This window comes from Stigmatopora nigra, chromosome 3 (genome assembly GCF_051989575.1).
Source record: "Stigmatopora nigra isolate UIUO_SnigA chromosome 3, RoL_Snig_1.1, whole genome shotgun sequence".
NCBI lineage: Eukaryota > Metazoa > Chordata > Actinopteri > Syngnathiformes > Syngnathidae > Stigmatopora > Stigmatopora nigra.
Genome location: NC_135510.1, coordinates 12,270,596 through 12,294,451, shown reverse-complemented (window position 1 = coordinate 12,294,451; position 23,856 = coordinate 12,270,596). Strand labels below are relative to the sequence as shown.

General features: G+C 38.1%; 2 protein-coding genes across 4 annotated transcripts; one reads left to right on the top strand and one right to left on the bottom strand.

Moving 5' to 3' along the window:
- The first annotated feature begins 1,552 nt into the window (after positions 1 to 1,552).
- LOC144194846 (uncharacterized) lies at positions 1,553 to 5,658 on the top strand. Its single transcript, XM_077714180.1, has 2 exons — positions 1,553 to 1,800; positions 3,652 to 5,658. Exon 2 carries the CDS (start codon positions 3,660 to 3,662, stop codon positions 5,148 to 5,150), a length of 1,491 nt encoding a protein of 496 aa, XP_077570306.1. The 5' UTR covers positions 1,553 to 1,800; positions 3,652 to 3,659; the 3' UTR covers positions 5,151 to 5,658.
- Positions 2,131 to 23,560, bottom strand: nae1 (nedd8 activating enzyme E1 subunit 1). Of its 3 annotated transcripts, none has more exons than XM_077714179.1 (21): positions 23,441 to 23,560; positions 22,320 to 22,423; positions 22,178 to 22,238; positions 22,065 to 22,095; positions 21,896 to 21,967; positions 21,477 to 21,556; positions 21,160 to 21,269; positions 20,867 to 20,976; positions 20,722 to 20,784; positions 20,582 to 20,645; positions 20,415 to 20,506; positions 19,991 to 20,050; positions 19,763 to 19,896; positions 19,614 to 19,689; positions 19,372 to 19,411; positions 19,024 to 19,110; positions 18,812 to 18,904; positions 18,607 to 18,721; positions 18,440 to 18,489; positions 18,232 to 18,346; positions 2,131 to 2,837 (listed from the first exon to the last, which is right to left on the bottom strand). In XM_077714179.1, exons 1-20 carry the CDS (start codon positions 23,488 to 23,490, stop codon positions 18,237 to 18,239), a joined length of 1,602 nt encoding a protein of 533 aa, XP_077570305.1. In that variant the 5' UTR covers positions 23,491 to 23,560; the 3' UTR covers positions 2,131 to 2,837; positions 18,232 to 18,236. The 3 variants fall into 3 exon arrangements, with proteins under 3 accessions (XP_077570305.1, XP_077570304.1, XP_077570303.1); XM_077714178.1 differs by lacking the exon at positions 2,131 to 2,837 and adding an exon at positions 8,304 to 8,824; XM_077714177.1 differs by lacking the exon at positions 2,131 to 2,837 and having other exon boundaries at positions 16,743 to 18,346.
- Positions 23,561 to 23,856: the final 296 nt, after the last annotated feature.

Genomic DNA, 23,856 nt, shown 5'->3' with positions numbered 1-23,856 from the left:
CTCACTGCTGTAAATTATTAATTCATTCTTTCTTTGGATCAGTGCCTACCAACATCAGTTGATCCATCCAGTTCACATGAGAAAATATTTCATGGAAACTTACCAAACAACGTCAAGGTCGTAAAACTGAACACATCTTGTCCCAATTTACTAACAAATATCTTTACTCTGTTTGAAAGCAGAGCTTGTTAAACTAAACACAGGAAGCTATAACTCAATATGTTGGATAAATGGCAACAAGTGTATAGTTTTTGTGCACGTGTATGTACCTCCTGATTGTTCTGACCATTAGCACAAAAAAAGCACTCCAATGAATAGATGACCAAAAATACAGTATATGTATATATTTTACTTATTTAATAACAATTTGAGTAGAAATTGAGTGAAACTCAATGATTTCCAGTGCCTCAAATAATCTTTCTCTCTCACTCTTACTCTTGCATGTCTGGATAGCCAGAAGATACCCAAATTCATTTGACGAATTGGGGAATTTCCAACATGCTTGCATGCAGATGACTCCACTGTCTGTGCACGGAAGCACAGCATGGAAGTGTCTTACAGGGTTTGGGTTCAACTCCTGGGAATTGCATTCCAGAATATTAGCGTCATGTGAAACTCGGCCTTTGCTGCTGTACCTTTGTCACTATCAAATTCTGCTTCCAGCAAAAGTACATGCCAAATTGATCTTATTTTCTTGTTTACCTTTCCTGACAAAAGGAATCTCTGTTCCATCTGTGTGCCATCGCTGCACCAAAATTAAAAATTCAAGACCTAGAGCTAACAAAATTAGGCTACACATGTGGTTTAGGTTTTCAATATTCCACGTTTTAGCTGAAGTCGAAGCACATGAACAAAAATAGAAGATGTCAAATAAAGAGTTATTCTCACTATCCATTAAAATAAACATTTGCATGATGTGTTTTGCTGTTCTTACAGATGAGGGTGCTGTTCCTCTAAAAACATTTGCAGACATTTTATGTACAATTGAGGGAAAATTAAAAAAAAAAAAAACAATTAAAAGGTACATAAACCCAGAAATGGCTTTTAAACAGTATCAAACCAAATCGTTCACATTTTTCTGGAAACGGTTAATGTCATTTAACCAACTCTGGTAACCCTTATGTGATCTTTTGTGGTCACAATCCTAAACCATGCAGATTTGTCATAATGTTCAGTCGAATAGAATAGTTCACATCCTAATGACTATTTTGTCTTTTAAGTTTTTCCAAATACTAATTAGTGACCTACTGTTTTGTTGAAACAACAGTTTTCTCTTTATATTTATGGACTATATGATTTATCCATTGGTCTAATGTATTGACTAAAACTACTTATACTTGTCATTACATATTCTATATGAATACTAAGGTTTGTTCCCCAAGCTATTGAGATTTCACTGACATATGCCTCTCATGCATAATGTATCTTTGTATGACCCCTCCTCTAGGAGGACCCCTGTTATGACTTAGCATATCTTGGTTTTGCATATTTTATATGGTTGTGTTGTTATAATTCTTTGGCCTGCAGATGTAGTACTACAGTATTGGTAGTTTTGCAGTGGAGAGGGTGTGTACTAGAGGGGAGGGCTTAAAAATCCGGAGGTTATAGATTGCAGTGGGAGTCCTAGTGGGCCAGCCTGCATTGTGATAGCGACAGATGTCTGAGGGGCACTCCTCAGATCCACACTGCACTCTCAGGGAGCAAGACCGGAATTCGCAGCTGTCACTCCCAAGGCTTTTCACTCCATCATCACCTTCAAGCCGAGGCTGGAGACCAACTGATTGCCCTCCTCACATACAGGTTGGTCAAATTGCCTTAGTATTTGCTATTTTGTCAAATGGGTCCTTTTTTATGTCCCCATTAGACAAAAAAAAAGGGGAGAAAGGAGAAAATAGGTGGAAAAAGTACCAATTCTTATGTGCAGTGTTTCTATTGTTCTCAGCATTCCACTTCTCAAAATATGCAAATATATTCCATTTCAATAATAAAGCCAATGAGTTTTTTTTCCTCTCTTTTCTTCTCGAGACTGGTTCAGCCTGTGTGTGTGTGTGTGTGTGGGTGTGCTAGTGCGTCTTTACCAGCAGCAGCTCAGATTTTTTTTTTTTAAGTAGGCCATGCAATATAATGAAGCACACAAAACACAAAAGGGAAACAAGTTCTCAGGTTTCATTTTCATTACACGAGGAGAGGCTTTCTTTCTGCTGTGTGCCATGTTAGAGAAGACTTTTTTGTTCGAACGGGTGAACAAAAAGAGCAGAGCAGAGAGAGGCAGAGAGAGAGAGGCGTTGGTGGGTTTAAGTGGGGGATGGACAGTGGTTGGAAAGTGCCCTCTTATCTCTTAATTACATATTACCCTATCAGTTTGTTGTTCGAACCTAGTTTCACTCTAATATTTGTAGTGACTGGCTTTTTCTTAGCAGCCAATAAAAACTGCTTCAATTTATGCATTGATCCAAAACCAAATGTCCGAATAGGTCTGTTGCACATTTGTCTTGTGAATTGCTCAATACGTTACTTTAACAGTTCAAAATGGAACAAAAATCAACTACATGACTGCTGTGTTATAAATAAAATGTTGAGAAATGCAAAAGACGTTTAAATGAAGTCGATTCAGACGATGTGGTTTTAAAGCTGACACAAGACAGTTTTACAGAAATGGCGTAGTGGGGAGTGGTCACATAGGTGAAATGAATTTCCAACCAATCCCGCAACAGTGGTGTGTGGTCATGGCGCGTCTTGATTGCTCCACTGCAGTACAATGGACAGTTCCCTGGTCCTTCACTTAGGTGCCCATCCCAACATGTTGCCCTCGCCGGGGGTACCGTATGTGATGGTTACTGTTTTTTTTTAAACATGAAGGGGTGCTTGCATTATTCTGGATTAGATCATTTTAATCAAAGAATTCTTACCGGGGATACCGTATGTCATGGTTGCATTTTTTTTTTTACATGGAAGGGTGCTCGCATTATTATGGGTTGGAGTATTTTAATCAAACGTTTAAAATATATGATTTTGTTGTTTTCTAATGGGTTCATTTCTTCTCAAACAATACTGAAAAAAAGGTAGCAAAATGAGACAAAACACAGACGGCAGTTCTCCTTTTTTTTATTACTCGGAAAGGAAGAACAATTGTGTTGTAATCAGCTGATGCCCTTTAGACATCCTCATTGAACATTTGTTCCACTATCAGACTGTCTGTGTGATACACTACTATTTGCTAGTGAGAAAGGAAATTATATGTAATACAGTGATGTGTCATATAAATATTCACTCTGTATTTTTCACTTTTTTTTTCAAATAGCATATGATACTTTTGGCAACAAAATATTCATTTGACACTTATTTAAAGAATTTAATAGATGATATTTTACATTGAAAAAATGTTATGGGTTGTTGGACCAAACAGTATATAAACACAATTATAGACAGTATAATCTTTTTAAGATTTCAAATTTAAGTTGGTGTGTCATGCTAATCTGGTCATGAGTGTTACATCAAGTGTATCCTGTGTTTTAACTCAGGTCAGTCAGTTAAATGGAGTGATCTAATTTGCCAGTTGAAATGAATGCAATAATCCCTGCCTTTCCTAAAATGAAATTAACGTGTTCGAAGGCGATGCAATGTCTTAATCAATGTCATCTCTTTTTCCAGGTGACACCATGGGAGGGAAATTAAGCAAGAAGAAGAAGGGTTACGATGTGAGTGATCCCAAAGATAAAAAGGATGAGACTGCCACACCAGCTGCAAGTGCTGAGGAGTCCGGTAAAGTTGCGGATGAGGCACCAACATCTGAAGCTCATGTAGAAGCTGAATCAGCCAATGTTGAAGAGGAAACTTTAGGGTCAGCTGTGGCAGCAGTAACTGAAGTAGCCAAAACCCAAGAAGAGCCGACATCTGATCCACCTGAAGAAAAAGAAATCACACCAGCTCCAGCATCAGAAGAACCAGTTACAGTTAAGGACGAACCAGTTCTGGCTCCAGAAGAACCAAATCCAATCATAGAAGAAGCTGCTCCGGCTCCAAAAGAACCAGTCTCAGTCAATGAAGAAGTAGCTTCTGTTCCAGAACAACAAGCCATTGTCAAAGAAGAGGCTACTCCGGTTCTACAAGAGCAAGCCACAGTCAAAGAAGAGACAACTCCAGCATTGGATGATTCACTCACAGTGGAAGAGGAAATAGCTGTACCAACAGTGGAACCTGTTCCATTTAGAGAAGAAGCAGTTGTCGTTAAAGAGGAAAAAATAGCTGGAGTAGAAGAAGAATCTAATGCAGTACTTGAGGAGCCAGGTACCATACTAGAAGAACGGCCAACATTAACTGAGGCAATATCATCACTACAAGAAGAATCTACAGACCAAGAAGCTCCACCAATTGAGGTTGAACCAGAGAATACAGTTGTACCTGAGCCTGTTGAAGAACCTGCTACTGCTGAAGAAAATGTGAATGAACTACAGGTTGCTCCTTCAAGTCCAGAAGAGGAACTTCAAGAGCCAGAACCCATTCCAGTGACTGTTTCTGTGGACACTCTCCCACCTCCGTCCACTGAGGAACTTCAAACTTTGTCCGAGCCAGTAAGAGAGGAAGAGACACTTATCGAGACCGAAATAGAAAAGGTAGCAGAGTCCGTGCCGGAGAAAGTAACTGAGCCAGAACAGGAGTTTGACACAAAGGAACAAGGCCAAGCAGATGAGCCTGAACCAGCTGTGGTCCCAGATAACAGCATGGAAACCGAGATTGTACATGCTGAGGAAAACCATGACAAAAGTATGCCTTTAAATGATGACTCAGCTGAACAAGACATAACAGAACCTGTTGAACCTAACGCAAAAACTGAAGCTTCTGAGGAAGATGTGCCTTGCACTGAGGATGTGGGAGAAACAAAGATTGAGAATGGTGATATGGAGAGCTCGCCTATTACCGAGAATGTGATGGAAGTAGCCGCTTTACCGGTTGTGAATGGAGAGTGCAAAGTCTCCACCACCCCTAAGGAATGTGTTAATGGTATTGAGGAATTGGTGGAGTCGCCTGTCAAGAAGCTGAGTGACTTTGAACTGAAAACAGACATTAACCTAGGTGATGTCCAGGAAGCTCCAGAGGCTGCCGATGGTATGACGGAGGCTCTCAGTACCGAGATCACACAGGAAGGTTGATCTTTCAACTTCGTGGAAATTTTGAGAAATCTTCCAGTGGTACGAAAGAAGCAAAAGCATCCGAACTTTTAGAAATGTCAAAATAATCATTGGGTTAAATTGTTAGTAAGGCATTTATAAATTTTGTTTTGAATTTTAAAAAAAAAGAAAGGAGAAGGAAAAAAAACGGTCACATGGTAATAGGCCCAGCCAGGTTAGGTAGAGGAAAAGATTAAACTACAAGAACAGACTGGAGTTTAGAAATTGAGGCGTGAGTCAAGACAGTTTAACCACACAACTTGTTTCAAAATACAGGGCAAATGATGGACATGTTTTAACAAATGAAGTGATTAAATCTGTTTTTGTTTGTGAGCCGGATTGATACGATAATATTAGCTGACTTTCATTTATTGTTTCTATAACATGTTAAAAGCCACAGAATGTTTGGCCTTTTATAACAAATTATACTTGTAAAATCTGTTGAATTTTGAATGATTGAACCGGGAATAAAAGCTTGTTACAGCCCACAGTGAGCTTCTTTTCTTTCCATGAACTTTCCAGCATCAAAAATAATTAGCTCATCATTCATTTTCCGAACGGCTTAACCTCACAAATTAACTCGTGTATCTGTTAATTTAATGCAAATTTGACTTAACAACTCTTGTAAGTGATTAGGGTACTGAATAATGCAGATTTTATAGCACCTCACTAAACACAAGTAAGTTACCTGATACACAAAATGTTTTAAGTTGACAAGATCAAAGCAGTCAAGCTGCAATGCAGGTCCGATGTTGGCTGATTATTCACATAAGGGAGAGTGCAATGGTCTATAGGTTCCTGCCTGGCTCAATGCAAATATTTTGGTTCATGTAACACTGCTGCCTAGTGAGGGTTTGCTTTCTATTCAAGCTCAAATTTACATAATAGTTGGCCTTATGCAAATGAATTGGTGAAATAATCACAAATATGTTGAGTCAGGATTCTACTTCTTTGTATTGCACTTGCCAAAATATGTTTCAAGCAAAGACATTTTGCTGTATTATGGGTTATGGAGTATACATGTGAAAAAGTACAATTTGAAGGATGTCATTTTTCCAGCATATGTGTATTAGAAACAACTCTGATACATTTCATATCTGAAATGTAATTGCAAACTGCAACTTTTTCCTCTTCTACGCAATCCTCCTAGAATCTAAATCACTTTCCTGGCTTTCATTGCTACGCCTTCATGCACCCTTAGAAGAATTTTCCGGGATCCTCCACAACAAAAACAGCTACCCTCAATGACCCCCTTGAGCTTGTTCAGATGAGGAGGGGGTTGCTCCAGATAGGCAATGGTCTTCTCCATTAGGAATTTTGTTGAACATTCATGTTGTAATGGTATGTTATCAAGTTATTCTACAATAACTCTTGCATTCTATTGCATTCTTTATGTTCCGGTCCAAATTAAAATAACATTTTTTAGTTGGCACTTGGGGTATAAATTGCTTCATCTTTGATTACAGTCCGGGAAATGATCTGACACACCTCATCTTGTGTCACTATGCACATACTTCACACTCGGTTTAAAAAAAAAAAAAAAATGAAGGCAGCTCGCAACTACCAATTATCTAGCAGAGAAGGGGCAAGAATGCTACCTACGAGGGAGTGAGTGGAAGGGGGGGAAGTGATGAAAAGAAAAACTCTTGATTCTTTGCGGAGCCAGAAAAGACATGCTGGCAGCACTTCAAGCAAAGTCACTCTTAGAACATTGGATCAAAAAAGGCACAGGGCGATGTGTGTGTATTATATATTGACCATGCATGCCCATAAGGTTTTAGGATTGCCCGACCTGCTGTTCACACCGTTGTCTAAAGTCCTTGGGTCTTTGCCACTGGAACGCTAACGTACATACATTAGCATGGGGGAGTCAAAGAAATCAACCTTGCATGTGTGCGTGTACGTACTTTTGTGTGTGGACAGTTGGGAGGCGGTTGGGCATGTGTGTGTGAACTGGAGGAGTGGAGTGGTCACCCAAGCTTGAACAAACTACTGGACCGTGGGTCAAAGCATATAGGCGGATATCTGATAGTAATCATGAAAAACTCCCATAGCTTCTTTCTAGGCCCATCCGCATACCGGCTTTCTCTAGTTTCTTAAAAAAAATACTCTGGTGCCGCATATTTATGAAAGGAATGTTGTGGAAAGGGTTTTCATGGGGGCTGGGGAAGAAGAGCTTGCTGACATGTTGTTCTCTCTTTCTCAACATTATTTTCAATGAGTACTTTCTATGCATTTCAATGCCAGACGCTCATTATCGGTATATTCAACTAAAAGAGACGTGATTTGTTTTTTGTTGCAATGATAAGCTAGAAAAATCATCATTTCATGATACAATGTGTAAAACATTGTCTTTGTGTCATACAAAATAAATGTTTCTTTTATGATTAATGATCAACAGTCCAGTGACTCAGTATTTTGCTAAAACAACGAATCCCTACATTTCCCTCTATCTTTTCTCTCAATGTCTTTTTAAATGGTTGAACAGGGCTCTTGTGCTTTGGCTCTTGATTTAAAGTTGCTGCTGTGAAAGGCCAAAAGGCCAGCTGCACTGCCTGGTTACCCCAACACTATGTGCTCTATATGCAAAGGCCTGCACAAAGCGCAGACTGTGTTCCAGGTTTCTCAGCCTGAGGCCGTTAGCTAACTCTGACTGATACTCGGAGATGCAAGCTAAGAGGAAAAAAAACCTTGAACTAAATCCAAAGCAGCTATTTGATAAAGTATGAGGCACCAATCCACTACAGCTCTGGGCTGGGACTGGCATCAAAATACTCAAAACACCCGAAATTAAAATGAACAAGCACAAGCATACCCCAGCACACCACACCAATAGGCTCAAGGCTATGTGGATATGGAGCTGATTGGTTAACTCTGAAGCTACAGATAAATACACAATGAATTAATCCGCCTTGATATATACAGTAATTTGAAAATTAGGCCTTTAGGTTGGTTCAACTGAAGAAGATATTTGCACATTGTCAAAACTATGTGGACGACCAGTGAACCACTTCTCTCTATATGTTTTTTTACCAAAAGAAAAATACATTAATTAATTAAATCTGCTTTGTGGCCCACAAATGACATTGTAGCAGCATTTTCCAGGGCCAGTGTTTTATTTAGTAGTTTTGTGTCTTGATTTGTCCCAAATTAAACAATCCTGAGTCTTGGACAATACACCAGCATTGGACTCAACTGGAAATTCCTAAACATTTGTTTCCAATATTCAAGCAGTCTTAATGTTCAAACTGCACATTAGGTCGGGCTACAAACACTATTTGGTTCTTAAAACACAAAGATCTACTACGCTACACTTCTATACCATAATTGATTGTCTATCATTTTTAGTGTAGTTGAAGTAAACTAGAATTGTTAGAATTTTTTAATGATTGATTTCTGGACAATCTATAATGGAGTTACAATGAGAAATAGATGGCTAACAGGGGTAAACAACCATAAATGAACAATACATAATTTTAACCGAATGTCTCGTGGAGAATTCTTGACAATATCAAGTAACAATATCTTCATTGTATTCGGTCTGTGGCATGTGTGTTGTAGAAATCCACTTTTTGTGTCAGAATGGCTGACAAAGAGTTAACCAAGCTGGTGGATCTGGTTAGAAATGGCACTGGTATGTCACAGTAAAAAAATGGCTGCAATACATAAAGAAAAAAAAGTTTTGATTTGATAAATCATAACACATTTTTTATACAGAGGCAGAGCTGCATTTAACAAAATAAATTGTTTCTTTACTCAGCCCTCAAACCCCCCACCCCAACTTTAACAGCCTAAATATGAAAAATGAGTCATCCATTGATTGAACTCAATAGAGAACACTGTTTTTTTGACCCTCTAAAATTCTAAATGCTGGTAGTTAGCGCGCCAGCTTCACAGTTCTGGGGTCCTGGATTCGATCCCAGGTAGGTCCTCCTGTGTGGAGTTTGCCTATTCTCCCGAGGCTTTTGTGGGTTTTCTCTGGGTACTCTGGTTTCCTCCCAAATTCTAAAATCATGATAAATTACCCCTAGCTATGAGTGTGAGCGTGCATGGTTGTCCATCTGCTCATGCCCTGCAATTGATTGGCTGGCCACCAATTCAGGGTGTCCCCTGCCTGGTGTCTGAAGTCAGCTGGGATAGGCTCCAGCACCCCCAGTGACCTCTGTGAGGTTAAGCAGTTCAGAAAATTTACAAATTTTCCATATTTGATTTAAACCACCAACTTCAAATGGTGGCTAATAATAACTCTTGAGGGAATACATGCCATTGTGTCTAGAAGATGAAATGACTCAAAATACCGAATGCTTCCTCATTCCATCTTTCCATGCTGGTAACTATGATTTAGGTGGCAGATTAACAGGCAGAGTGAGTGTTGTTTGTTTTTCAAGAAGAGGGTCTCACAGGAGATCATACAGATGGTGTGGACAAAACCCAACAGATACAGCCCACGCTCTCATTCATTTCTCGAAGCATTAATTGGATTGGGTTGGATTGGATAACTTTCTTCATCCCGTATTCAGGAAATTTCGTTGTCACAGTAGCAAGAGGGTGAGGAGAATGCAGATATAGGAAAGGCATTATAGACATAAATAGATAGGTAATACGTGAGGTAATAAATAAAATAAATACATGAATAATTATGAAGGTTCTGCAGACGTTCTCTCTTTTCCTCTACGATTGGTAGGAGTAAGTGGAAAATGCATCGAGTGAGTGATGGGGCTAGAAGAATTATCAGATCAAAATAGTCAGAGTATAAATCACTTGTTTCATGATGACATGATAGATTGATTCTTTGGCTAACGATATTCCCAATATTACAGGCTGCCATGATTGGTTTTTGACTCAAGGGCTTTCGATCAATTTAATGTGATAATGTGTACACATTTAACACACTGTTTAAAATTCTGAGCATTTCGTTAAAATGTCAACCTTTCTTTTGAACAGAACAGAAAAATTAACAGGTGACGATATTGATAAATGTTTTGTGTTATATTGTCCTTGAATAATCGACATAATATTAAGTCAGATTGAGATAGTGTTACACCTCTACATATGATATCACAAGAAAAAGTTTCCAGGGCAAATTGTTCACACATTAGTAACCATGTTGTCAAACACGGCACAAAAACTGTAGTGTCTAAAAATCCTCTGCACAGCTTGATATCTTATTTTGCACCCTTGAGTCATATTGGACATATGCGCTAATGCTCTGTCATTGAACCAGAAGCCTATTAGACAGAGCTGCAGTAAGGATCAATATTGATCCATGGTGTGGGTCTAATGGATGCTGAGAGTAGCTGTGATTTCCCCTTTGTCTCCTCCAAGATACCCATCACCCTTAACTCCTAGCATGTTTTTTTTCTCTTAACACGAAAGCATGCACACGCGCAGAGGCACACACACACACACTCACACACAAACAAAGACACTGCTTTCTATTCTGTCGCACTCTGCTGATGCAGCTGCTACCCTGACGAGGCACATTATAGCAGCTCATTTTCAGTGCACTGCATGAACATGTTGGGATGGTTAGCAAATCTGCAGTAATAGTTCTTTGAAAATGCATTCCAACTTTTCATTTGAGGTAAACAACAGTTTATATTTTCCTGTATTGCTGATAGACAAGTCCCAAAATTTAAATTAAGACTGCATATTGTTATATCCATTGTGCTTTAACGATTAAATTTGCAAGACATCCTCTCCCGTTTAGAGAATTGAATCAATAACACCATTGAGTAGAATGCATTGTCAACGTGTCCTGTAGTCATTTCACAATGAGTGTATTTGCAACACAGATAAGATGACAGAGTTGTGGTTTCGTAACAAAACTTGTTTTACACAACACAGCAACTCAATTCCCTGCTCTGCTTAGAGGAAGCTTCAAAAAGGCCATAAACCGAGAAAAAAAACCCTGTAGTCTCAGGAAAATGCATTGTTCTTTTTTGTTTAATCTATTTTGAGATTATCCAAACAATATTTGAAATGATTACAAATGATTTCATGTGGACTGGTTGGCGCAATTGTAGATGCTTGATTATTATTGTTAATGGTTGACTGACAAGCACAGCTGCCTCACAGCAAAAATGTTTGGAGTTCCAAGCAGTCTCAGCTTGTGCTTTTTTGTGGTGCTAAAATTGTGTCAAGATATAACATTTTGTAATATATATAGCCAAAAAGTTACATTGGCAGTTTTTCCTTAAAAAGGCATGTAATCTACAATGACTCCCTAACAGCATTCCTGTGGTATATTCTTTCAACTATAGTCACCATAACGGCAAAAGAGTGTGCACAGCAAAGAGATGACCTTCACTGTTCCTCTCGTGACGAAACTACTCCTGGCTTTGAAGACAAACACTGCACTAGCAGCACACCCCCTGGTGAATTATTTATACTTGAAATGATATAACCTCCGCTACATGCAGAGAGGGGGAGGGTAAAAACCATTTGATGGAATGAAAATCTGCATTCCAGAAAAAGGAAGTCGCAGAAAGATTACTCTCCAAATTATTCATGTTTATATACAACAAGTGATACTAAAATATGCATTCTAAGGATACACAAACTTACTCCCGCATTCCCAAAACACGCCTGTTCAGTTCGAACTTACAAAATAAGCAAAAGAGAACTATGAATTCTTGGAATATTTACATACTATAGATACTCTAAATTGTAGTTCACATTCAAATGCCAAGAGGCAGTTGCGAGAGTTGCTAAGGTCAGCCAGGGTGAGTGACAGTTTGGTGTCTTTCGACGTAGCTAACTAAAAATAGTAGCTTCAAGCATCTCACATAGAATCCAGCTGCTGCAAGAAAAATGACACATATATGATGTATATTTGTGATCGAACTTATAGTATGCTGACAAATGAAAGAAATATGAAACTCAAGGAATTGAGCACTTTTTTTTATCAAATTGGAATGAAATATTGGTGCAAATGTGCGGGCTGGTTTTCAGCGGCTAGTGTGTCGGCCTCATAGTTCTGTGGTCCTGGGTTCGATCCAAGATCAATATATCACTTAACAAGCAGCTGTCACGGCTCGTTTATGTTAGAGGAGGAAGTCAGCTTTAAGTATATGACTTTGTTGTTAGCATTAAAAAAAAAGCTAGATGTGTATTTATAAAAAGAAAAATCTTATTGAGCAACCCTGCGCTATGGTGGAGTTAAAATTGCTCCCCAAATAAGCATTGCTTACCACATGAGCAGGAGAAATATATTTTTTTGTGTTATAAATATTCTAAATGTTATATCACACTATGCAATTTACCTTTAAAGGGCTTGACAATGCCTTAATAATGTCAATCCTTGCAAGCATTTTTTTTCCAATGTGCAATAGTGGAGAAAAAGATAATATTTCGAAGTGGTAAGCAAATATAAGCAATTGATGTGCTTGTATAAATTTGGGAATGGCTCATTAGGTACATTGTATCCTAAAAGATGCATAATAGAATTTTGCCTCTCATGTCTACCAACATTTACTCTTTAACATTTACTTATTTTATAGGATTGTGCTGTGATGTTCTGTTAATAACGTCTCTGAGAGAGCAAAATTGGGTGAAAGTGGTGAACAAAAGAACTAATGGAAAGTGGGGATCAGAGAAAAGTGGGCTGGGAACTCAATTGTGTCAACGCAACAAGGACTTCAAACTGACTCCTCCCTCTAATGCACTTACAGAAAATCCCTGGGCGAGTGCCGGGCCGTCCTTCTGTTTCTAACCCCCTGCAATGCCTCATTAAACCCCTTAACTTTGTCACAGATTCATCGCAAAACCCATGCAAGCACACAAAATGAAACACATAATGCCCCGGTGCATATAATCCCCCTCCCCAAATGACGCCCCAGGCCACAGCACTGCCATATGTCCATCTAACAGGGTCTGGCAGTCCCTTGCTGTGTACTCTCCACTTACAGTTCAAATCAACATGCAAAAAAAACCAAACCCCTCCTCCTTTAAGCCCCCCTCATAGTTTTGTAGCAGTAATGGTGACTGCTTTGGAAAATGCAGATCAGCGCACTCTGATGCAACACAGTGTCTACAGCAAAAGTGTGCTGCTGGCTGTTAGATTTTTTTTCCACTCAAGTTACTAGATTATGTATTACGTCTTGTTACGCGTGGGTTTTTTTAAGCAGATAAAATGATTTATTTTCCTGTTAACAAGAGGGTACATTTTTTTTTCTTCATTGTAGTACCATGGTTGCCCAACACTGAAATATGTGTCATCACTTTGAACAGTTTAAAAGGTGTTTTAAAGAGACAATTACTTGAAAAAGCACGTTTATATCCTCCAGGGCAGGTCAGATCAACCATTGACATGACAACGAACACTGGGTTGTTGTCACAATGGACACGCTTCTAGTGAAGAAAACACGATTCACTGAGCAGACCAGTTTTGAAAGAATTTCTATAAATAAGACTTGACATGAATTCTTAGAAATACCAGGTAGAATACACTTAATTACTCCATTCTTGAAGTGTCATCTCAAATTCAGAATTTCCGATGCTGTACTGTCAAGGCGCCATCACTCCAAACACTCAATGACATGACAGGCAAAGAAGGGGAAAGCGCTTCCCTCGGCAATAAACCAAAACTGCCAACGCAGCTGATGCTTAGTAAAAAAGGGTGAGAAAGCAGGAGAGGGTTGGAGAGGTGCCCTGATTGTGAGCCCAAACAAGTCTGGAACTACCAAACCTCCCACAAGGATTCCTAATAAATGGATAACGGAGCGTTTTCCAGAGTAGAGCAACTTTCGCCTAAAATCTTTCTGCAAACCCTGAGCCATCTAATTAGAGGTAATAGAAGTCAACATGATTCAAAGTCCCTTTTTGGGCTTCCTCACCTGGTTCATGGCTTTCAACATATTTAGTCTACTTGCACACGCACACAAAACTGCTTTTTAGGATTAATAGCTCATCTTTGGATATATTGATTACACAGAGAGGATGACAAACATTATCTTCAGATGGTAGATTAAAAAAATTGAGTTGAATGCGAGGTACCAGTATAGTTAAAGACAGGAATCTGAAAAATGTTGTCAGCTAAAGGGTGCCGATGCAGCTGACTATGTCGCAGACTTTGACCTAAGTGATGTTTGCTGAGTAAAGTTTTCCAACAAGCAAAAGTGTGTTTCACCAACAGCAGTTCAAACATCCGCACTCGCTTTTGAGTGCCCAAGACTGGAAGCTCTGGTTTGTATGTTAAAGTCAGGTTTTGGAGGTTGTCCATATAGGGAGGTGCTGCGCTACTATACACTCACAACAGAGACATCGTGTCACTTATCTGAGGAATTCACCCTGAGCATCTACTCTTCATAAACACTTCCATGTGGAGATCATCACTCTTTGCTTCTCTTAACCACACATACACACAAACACACGTGACTGGATGAACTATACCACAAATATAAGGGAGGGAAAAAAAACAATGTTGATAACAATCTATGATGAAATTATTCCATCGACCATCAATCACATCTGTAACTTCCTGAAGCTTGGCTCACATTGTTGACATAGTTCTCTTTCTTTATGTTCTCAATGCATTGCCTGCACCCGACAAACAGGTGGTCTTCATTAATGTCTCTTGAAAAATGAGACGAGACAAAGAAAACATGCATGCATCAGGAGAGCCAGGGTTGCTCATGTAAATTGTGCAGCAGTCTGCTTCAAAAGATCGCCTTTTTAGATATGGATGTATCAGGATAGAAGTATGTATATTTAACATAGGATAACTGAATGAGATTGGTTTGAGTACACATCTGTTAATGTTAAGGGAATTGGGATTAAAACAGGCAGACTGAATTCCCAGCCTGCATCTGACTGATCTCAGTGACGGGGCAAATGCCAGAAAGGGGCGACAGAGATAAGAATGGCACCTGGAGAATGCAAGTAAATCATTCTGTACCCGAACAAGCATACTCTCACATTCAGCAGTACCTCAGGAATGTTGACATATCATTTCTAATGAAAGAATATTTATATACATATACACCAAAAGGCACCAACATTTATCAGGAATTTGTTAAACAAAGAATGAAATACTGCACACTATCGTTGGCAGTATTCTATTTTCGTTATTGTATTGGATAGTAATTCCAAAGAGTAGTGTATTTATTATATACTACACGTACAAACAAATTAATAGTTGGGGAAGAAATGTGGTTGGATGTAATAAAGGAGCAAAAATGTTTGAACAAATTACAGCTGTGTGAATGTTTTAAACAATGTGTGCACCATGTATCAAGCTGATGTGACTTAGAGTGCATTCAAGTCCCATGAGAGTGTACAGTGTGAACACATGAATGATGACATGCGTACCATGTGTAGGCAGAAGGGGTTGAGTGAAATTGGACACCAAAGTTTCCCAGGAGGGAGTATGTCAATTTCTGACCCCATCTGGACATATCAACTTCTTGACTCTACAGGCATAGCAGCTAAAAGAACACGATTCCAGGTGACGAGTCGTAGGTTATGTCGACGCTGCCATTGGTGCGTCTGGCAGGTTTACACAAAACACTACCACAGATTTTTTTCTCTTGGGACTTGATGAGCGTTGTTTAGGCCAAAGAGAGGAGTCTGGGGGACATCCGTCTGCAGAATGTCTGAACTTCCATTTGCTTTTAATTTTATCTGTAATTATTTTTAATAATGACAACTGACAGAACTAATCCACTGAACAATCAGTAACAAAATAGAGCAGCAGATCCGCTTGTGAGAAGAGCCAACACGCAGATGTCACGGTGCACTACGAGCTATTGATTCTTTACAATTATGTAATAAAATAAAAAGTGCCATCAATTATAACATTTTTTTAAATACTGCTTTAGCACCGGACACACTTACCAACGTGCCATAAAAATTTGTTTAAGTTTTTTTCCAAGTTTCTTTACTGTTATGGAACAAAATACTTTAAATTTCCCCCTATGCAATCAAATATATTAGTGGTTCAGATAACCAAAGGATTTTAATAATATTTATACATAAGCGTCCCTAGTTTAAAACATTTGCCTTCAGAAGTGCAGGCAAATGAAAGCATAAATAATATATTTGATGTCAAATACAGCATTAGTTATCTTATAAATGCAAGCCAGGTACTGATTGGTTAGAGAGATGCATTACCTGATTAACAAACTGGAAGGCATGAAGCCATTTACGTAGATGAGACAGTTCAGCAGTGATACAAGCCTTGTGGTGTGAAAATGTATAGGAAAAAAGCCAAAACTGTATGTAAAGTTGGACTTACATGGTGGGGTAGGAGTTAAAAATGTAGCCCTATGCGATGTTATTAAGCAAAATCATTGTTATTTGCTATGGAACAGGGTTATTTTCACTTCTTTTGGGCATGCACTTATTGTACTTTTAAATTCCAGTGTCGCAGCTCCATCTGTTTGTGGGAAGAATGGCGAGGTCCTCGGCCCCGACCCCTCAGAGGTTTCAAGTATGCCGGCCTCCCGCAGTCTCCCAGTAAAAACTGAACGCTAATGCACGCTGCTTTCCTCTCAGCCTGGACCTCATGAGGAGGTGAGGCCTGAGCTGGTTGGATCTTGGCCAGGCAAATAGCTAAAAGAAGCCGAGATGAGCTATCAAGAAACAGGTTTTTAATCGAAGGCCCTCTCTACCTTTAGTCCTCATCCACTATACACAATGTGGACCACCTTTATGGCACAATTACCCTTTATGTTTTCAGCTGAGTCATCTTGTTCTCACTCCCATTTCCGTACTTTTTATTGCTTAAAGCTTCCAGGAAGAATCAACGTTGGCCATGTTGCCCTTTCGCAGGAGGTGCTGCTGATTTAGATTGATTCTAGAAAAGGACCGACCCTCCCACAAAGATAAATGATACAAATTCAGTGACTTTTGCGACCGTGTGACGATGTGGTATACGGGATTGTATTGACACAAAAATGGAGGCTGTGATAAGAAAGAATGGATAACTACATTAATGCACATAAATAAATAGACTTTTTTGGCCACTGAGTACTGCTTTAGTCTTACCTTCAACATTAAATAAAAATAACTTTGATCATTCATTCATTTTCTGAACCGATTCATCCTCACAAAGGTTGTGGGTAACTTTGACAAATATATCGCATTATAGCTGTTAGTATTTAGAGAGAAATAATATGCAATATTATCAAACCAAACCAAACAATGTTATTCATAATAAATCACTTAAAGCAATCAACCCGCTGGTGATGCAAGCATAAGGTACATGCATGATGAAATTGTTACACAGTTTGAGCAACTTAACAAGCTGCTATATTTCACTTTAAATTGTATAATTACTTAGTTACAAAATGCTAAAGTATGAGCAAAAAGCAGACTTCTTCCTTCCAGTTAATATTGTAAAGGAATTTTCCAGTACCATTTAATTTCTAATCATGTGCATGTTAAAAATAGAAAATATACAGATAGTGCCAATGTAGCAGGTAGTCACATCAACCACTAAACTAAATGATTATAGATGGTTAATTATTATAATCCTGAACATAATTTATTTAGATAGTAGTCGGATCATAAATTTTAGACAATGTTTCGTTGGGTTTGTTAATGATGGTTGATTACAGTTGACACTTTTGCTTTTTATATTTCAAACAATTAGTACACTGCATCTACCATCGGGTTCTTGGTAGATTGGAGTACCGTGAAATAGTAAGATATCTTCAGAAAATGACAGCAACCATAATTCACATAAATATTTCAGCTGTGTCTCATTAATTTCTTGTTTGCCTCTTTGTTTCCAAATTTTGTGTTTTTAATAACCAGTGTAAAACAAAACATCATAGACACTTCTATGGCGAAGATGTCGTCATTTTAGATAGTGTTAGCGTGGATGTAATGTAATGAAGAATTCTTATCTGTGAATAGAATTGTGCCATCTACTGGTTGAAAAGAAGTCCACTTTTATCACTGAATATAATAAGAGATATGAGAAAAGCAGAATGATATCTGTTTGACCAAATCATGAGTTAAGTGCATGTTTTTAGAAAAAGGAAAACAAATCTTGGAGAGAGGAAAATATTCAAGGATGTCCATCTTGTGTTTTTGTGAATGGGTTTAGAATGTGTACCTGTCTCACAATTGTAGCGTAGCAGAGGTCTGTGACATGGCGTTGTAGATGAAAGTGTTGCTAAATGGCACAAACTGGTGACTGATAATCTTGATGGCCTCTTGAGCAGCAGAACCTGAACACATACAATCAAACCAATCAAAATGTAATGTAATGAAAGAGAGAGGAATGTGGGAAACACAGAATATACTATAAACTTTGACATTACCTCCCATAAATGCAGCAACTGCATGGGGCTCTGCTGCACCATATCGACAACTACAAAAAAGTGAATTAATGTATTCATAAATAACTTATAAATTGGGAATCTATGAGTAGGAAATCCCTCACCCCCCAAAATCAAATAAAGAACAATAGAAATAAAGTAAGCCTTACAATTCGTGCACGTAATCATCCTTAATGTTGACATTAAGGTTGTACTCTTGTAACAAGCTAGTGACACAGAGCTTGAGCTTACTGATGTCCTCTTCTACTTGATAGTTATACACACCTGAAAAATATTACACTGTTAGAGCGCTGTTTTATTTAAATGTGTATTTGGCACCAAGAGAATTCACATTAAACCCAACATTGCAAATACCCGGATAGCGCGAGTGCTGCTGGTGGAAACGATCAACTGCTCGAAGCATAAGGTAGAGGACCATCTCGCTATCGGGATTGTCCATGCATGAGGCTGTAAAGAAATACAATTAATTATTGAGTGATTTGGCCATTCTTAATGCTAAAAAGCAACGTAATATTGTCAGGAAAAATGAGATAGGATCCATTTCAGAAAGGGTATCTCCTACGTACTGATTTCATCTCTGTTGACTGAATCCACGCTGTGCTCTGCCGCCAAAGATCTGCAGCGCACCACCCGCAGGAAGGACGCATTCCTGCCTACACAAAAACAACAACAACATCTGCTGAAATCAGTGAAACAAAAAAACAATTAAAACAGATGACACAATAGTCAGGCGAGTTTTAAATAAGACAGTGAGTGAATTATAAAAACAGTTCATTAAGACTTCCATAGTACTTTTAGGATTGAACTGAATAAAAAAGATGAACTATACTTCAACATTTGACAGTAAAGTATAGATTAAGTTTAATAAACTTGGTAAAGTGCGGAAAAAAACTAAACAATATATTGCTGCTTACAGAACAGTCTGATGTCTTTTTCAGAGATGCTTTCAGGTGCCTGTCGGAGAGAACAATATATTTTATCAATGCACAAGCAATAAAAAGGTAAATGCTAAAAGCAATTAAGTTATTATTGTGGGTTTTCTTTTCCACAGATGTATTGTATTATTTCCCCAAAAGGCTTATCGCAATTTACTAACACTAGTGCATATTATTAATTGTGTCGCATTAACGTATTTTCACAGTGGATGATAGCTTACCTTTCCAACAGACTGCACCAGACTTTCAACATATCTGCCAACAGACACGGCATCCTGCAGGGCCTTTTCTCTGTAACTGTGTGGAAACGTTCACTTTATCAGCTGCACACGTCTCAAACTACTGTATACTCTTCATGCTAGATTCTTACATATTCTGGAGGTTGATAAACCTTTTGGAGTCTGCAATCATATCTGGGATGGTCCCTCGGACCGGTAGGTTTCCACAGCCTTCATTCTGCACAAACTCCTTCAAGGCTCGCGTCATCAACCAGAATGGTGAACTCTGTCAAAGAATGGCAATGGAGTGGATTCGACCTTAAATATTTTCACAGGAATAGTTGCACAATTTAATGAAAATAAAAATTCAAGTCCAAAACCTGCGATGTTAAGTTGTTACATTGATCATCATTGAAGAGCTCCTTAACAGCAGTGGGGATCTGCAAAATAAATTTACTTTTTAATTTTTAAAAAATTCATAACAATTACATCTCATGTAGAATTATTTGTATCTTATTTTTCACATTATTAACCATTACAGGGCACTCATTTAACTTGGTGACTGCTATTGATGACACTAAATGTTCAATCCATTTAGTTCTAGTATGTTAAAAAGTTTTGCTTGAGTACTTAAACGATGCCTTTTTTGTCATTATTGATTTGAATTGCATTCATTTCATCGTTAATAACAACATATTAAATCATAAATTTGATAAATAATTATATAAAAAAATAATAGCAATAACAGTGCCTATAAAATATAACCTATCTAAAAAATCACAGTATCACAATCTAAACAGGAACCTTGGTTGGATTTAAAGCAGTGTTGACATTCTTAATGGCTTCCTCAAAATTTTCTTCATCCTCAAGGACCCCATTTTCATTCTTCAAGATCCCTGGAATAAAACAAATTGACAAGTGAAGTAAAACACACAAGAGATTCAACTCAATGAAAGACTCAGTACAAATACCTTCGCGAATAATCGTCCTAAAGGCCTCTTTCTCCTTGTAATTTCTTGGCAGCTGGGAATCTTGCTAAAAAGTACAGCGGCATGTCACTGCACATCTTTACAAATGTAAACATCCATATTGTTTATTCATATTACTGTACCTCGCTGAGCCATTTTTCAAGATATTTAGCAACAATGACAATCCAAGGTGTGTGACTATGATCCTACAAAGACAAGCAAATATAAACATGAGTATTCTCTGAGCAAAGCAGGAAAAATAAATACATTCTTGCACAAACTAAGCACCTTTTTGTCCATGCTTTCCAGGTCATAAGACTGAATGTGTTCCTTGAACGCAGCAAAAGGCTGATCTAACCTCAGGTCCTCCAAAGCATTGTCAGGGTGTGACTCAATCACTGTAGGGGATATATGTCACTTTTAAATAGGATATCTAAGAAAATGAGCTACACAGAAGTTATGAATACATTAATGTTTACACTGAATGATTCTACTTGTGTTATATACTCAATTCATGTGTAAAAAAAACACCGATGTTGAAAGTTGTATTTGTTCGTGCAAGCAAATTAGATGCTACTAACCTGTGTGCTCTTGCACGGCAAGCCTCATGTAGCCAATGAGTCCGTACGTTTTACAAAGCAGAAATGGCACTGAAGCACTCCACAAAACTGCACCTAGCCTTAGACTTGTGCTATAATGTTTCAGGAGGAAAAAAATTAATGAATAAAGGAAGTAAAACACTGTCACCAAATTCACAAGTGCTTCTGAGTACACAAAAAGAAAGGTAAATTGGATCAACAATTTTGCCTTATTGGTGATAAATTGAATTGATTTACCTTGTTAATGTCAGATAAGAAAACGGACAGTGTAAGTAAAAATTACAAAAGTTAAATCATACCTTTCAGATAATTGCACACCAATTACAATGGTAAATCTGTGAAAGAATTCTGGATTGTTGTCCAAGAGCGTGTCAGGACTCTGAAATAAGGATGACACAAGAGAGAAAGGATATTTGCCGTAATTTCTCAGGTCAAATACACTATAATGTACAATATAGTTAGTATAGGCACAAAATATACATAAGAAAAAAAAATCTGTAAAAAAAAAAATACCGGTCATATGATCATGATATTTTCAGAGGTTAACATGAGCATGATTGTGTTTGCTAACAGATTTTGGTAACAACAGTTCGTTGTTTTATGTTAAAATGTCGTTTTCTTTAATATTGTCTCCTATTGTTCAGATAAGTAATATTATGTGTTTTCCAAATCAACTTACCAATGACACTTTGATCAAATAATAGCAACCAACACTAACCTCTTCAACAAAGTTTCCCGATACATCAGTGTTCAGTTCTTGAAGCAATTCTGTGGCAGCCTGTGCCCGGTTCTGTGACATAAAGGTCAATGATATATTGCAAGCACTTGAGTATTATAAATCAATTGATTTGACAAAGCTAACACTAATTACACAGAGATGATCATACCTTTCCAATGCTGTTCCAGCTAAGGAAAAAGCTAACAAAGACAAAGTAACGACAGGTGAACAAAATAGTTAGTTATATTGTACATAAGAGCCGAAAAAGGAAATGTGTCTTACTTATGTCCGACGTCTTCTCCTGAGACAGTGTGTCCATCCACTATAGTAAATGCTCCAATACCTGATGAAGACAGTTGGCTTACTCTACTATAGTAACAAAACAAATGTTTTACCAGCATTGATGAATGTAAAAACATTTTACCAGGAAGCACAAGGTTTTTCAGTATCTCTGTTGCAGTTGCTGTGGCATTGATGAGACAAACGTGGGCATTTTCAAGAGCTTCTTGACCATGGTCCCCCCACAATCTGCAAACACAGCATGTGTTCATCCATCACAGTTTTAGCTTGCATAATTGTCACAATTCTGTTGCACTTATTTGAGATATCACCTTTTGGATTGAAAAATCCCTGTTATAAACAGTTTTTAAAAAAAGGAATTAACAAATAATTCTAAGAATTCTTGATTTTTAGAGATAAATGTATGAACTAATATAATGTAATAAAATATATTACATGAAATTAAAAAATGAGCTTTAAAAAATACATTTTTGAAAATGAGTCCCGATATTCTTCCAAAAATAAGACTACTAATGTATATATATTTTTATAGATATTTATGAAATTATAAAAACAGTATAAAATAAGGGGGGGGCAAGTGTTTAGCGCATCGGCCTCACAGCAGTTCTGTGTTCAAATCCAGGTCACGTCCACCTGTGTGGAGTTTGAATGTTCTCGCCGGGCCTGTGTGGGTTTCCTCCGGGTACTCCGGTTTCCTCCCACATTCCAAAAACATGCATCGTTTTCCGTCTCCTTGTGCCCAGTGATCGGCTGGCCACCAATTCAGGGTGTCCCCCGCCTCTGGCCCAAAGCCAGCTGGGATAGGCTCCAGCACCCCCCGCGATCCTGATGAGGATAAAGCGGTTCAGAAAATGAGATGAGAGATGAGATGGCTAAACTCGAACAATGGGAAACATCACATTACTTGAGAGGACATGCTTAATATATGGTTCTGATTTAACCCCTACCCGATAATGTCAAAACTCGTCGGGGAAATGAAATGTGATGAATTGGTGATAGTGAACAATACATCACCCTTACAATAAGGAACATGGGATATTCAAGACAATGTTCAGATCATGCGCTTTATTCATTCATTCAGGGCTGTATAGTGTTGTAGTTGCCCGACGCTGCACGTAGCAATGCGGCTAATGCTAGCGCTGCATTTTAGCTGTCCCGGCATTAATTTTATGGACATTAATCAGGAAAGTGCCACGGGTAAAAGTAGTGTTAAGATACGTACGACCACACGGTAAGATAAATTACCTGAGCTGCCGGTCATATTTCTGTTCTTTGGCTGTTTTGTTGGCTGCCATGGAATCTGTCAAAGGTATGTTTATGCGAATTTGCTTTGGCAACGACAGATTCGACACAGTTTTCCATACAGTGAGATTCACACTCGCATTTTCAGCACATCAAACCCAAAGATTCCATGATAATAATTGAAAAATATAACCATCATAATGCATTAATTTAATTTATGTCATTGAATGATATTGGACTTACTGTCAGCAAATATAGGGAGAATACACACATATATAGTCTGAATTTGATGCATTTACCATTGATGTATAATCGGCCTGCATTTATCATTGAGAACTAATTCTAAACACACCACCACAATATTTTTTAATACTAAATAGAATATGTAAGAACTACAAAAACAGTTTGTATACTTAATT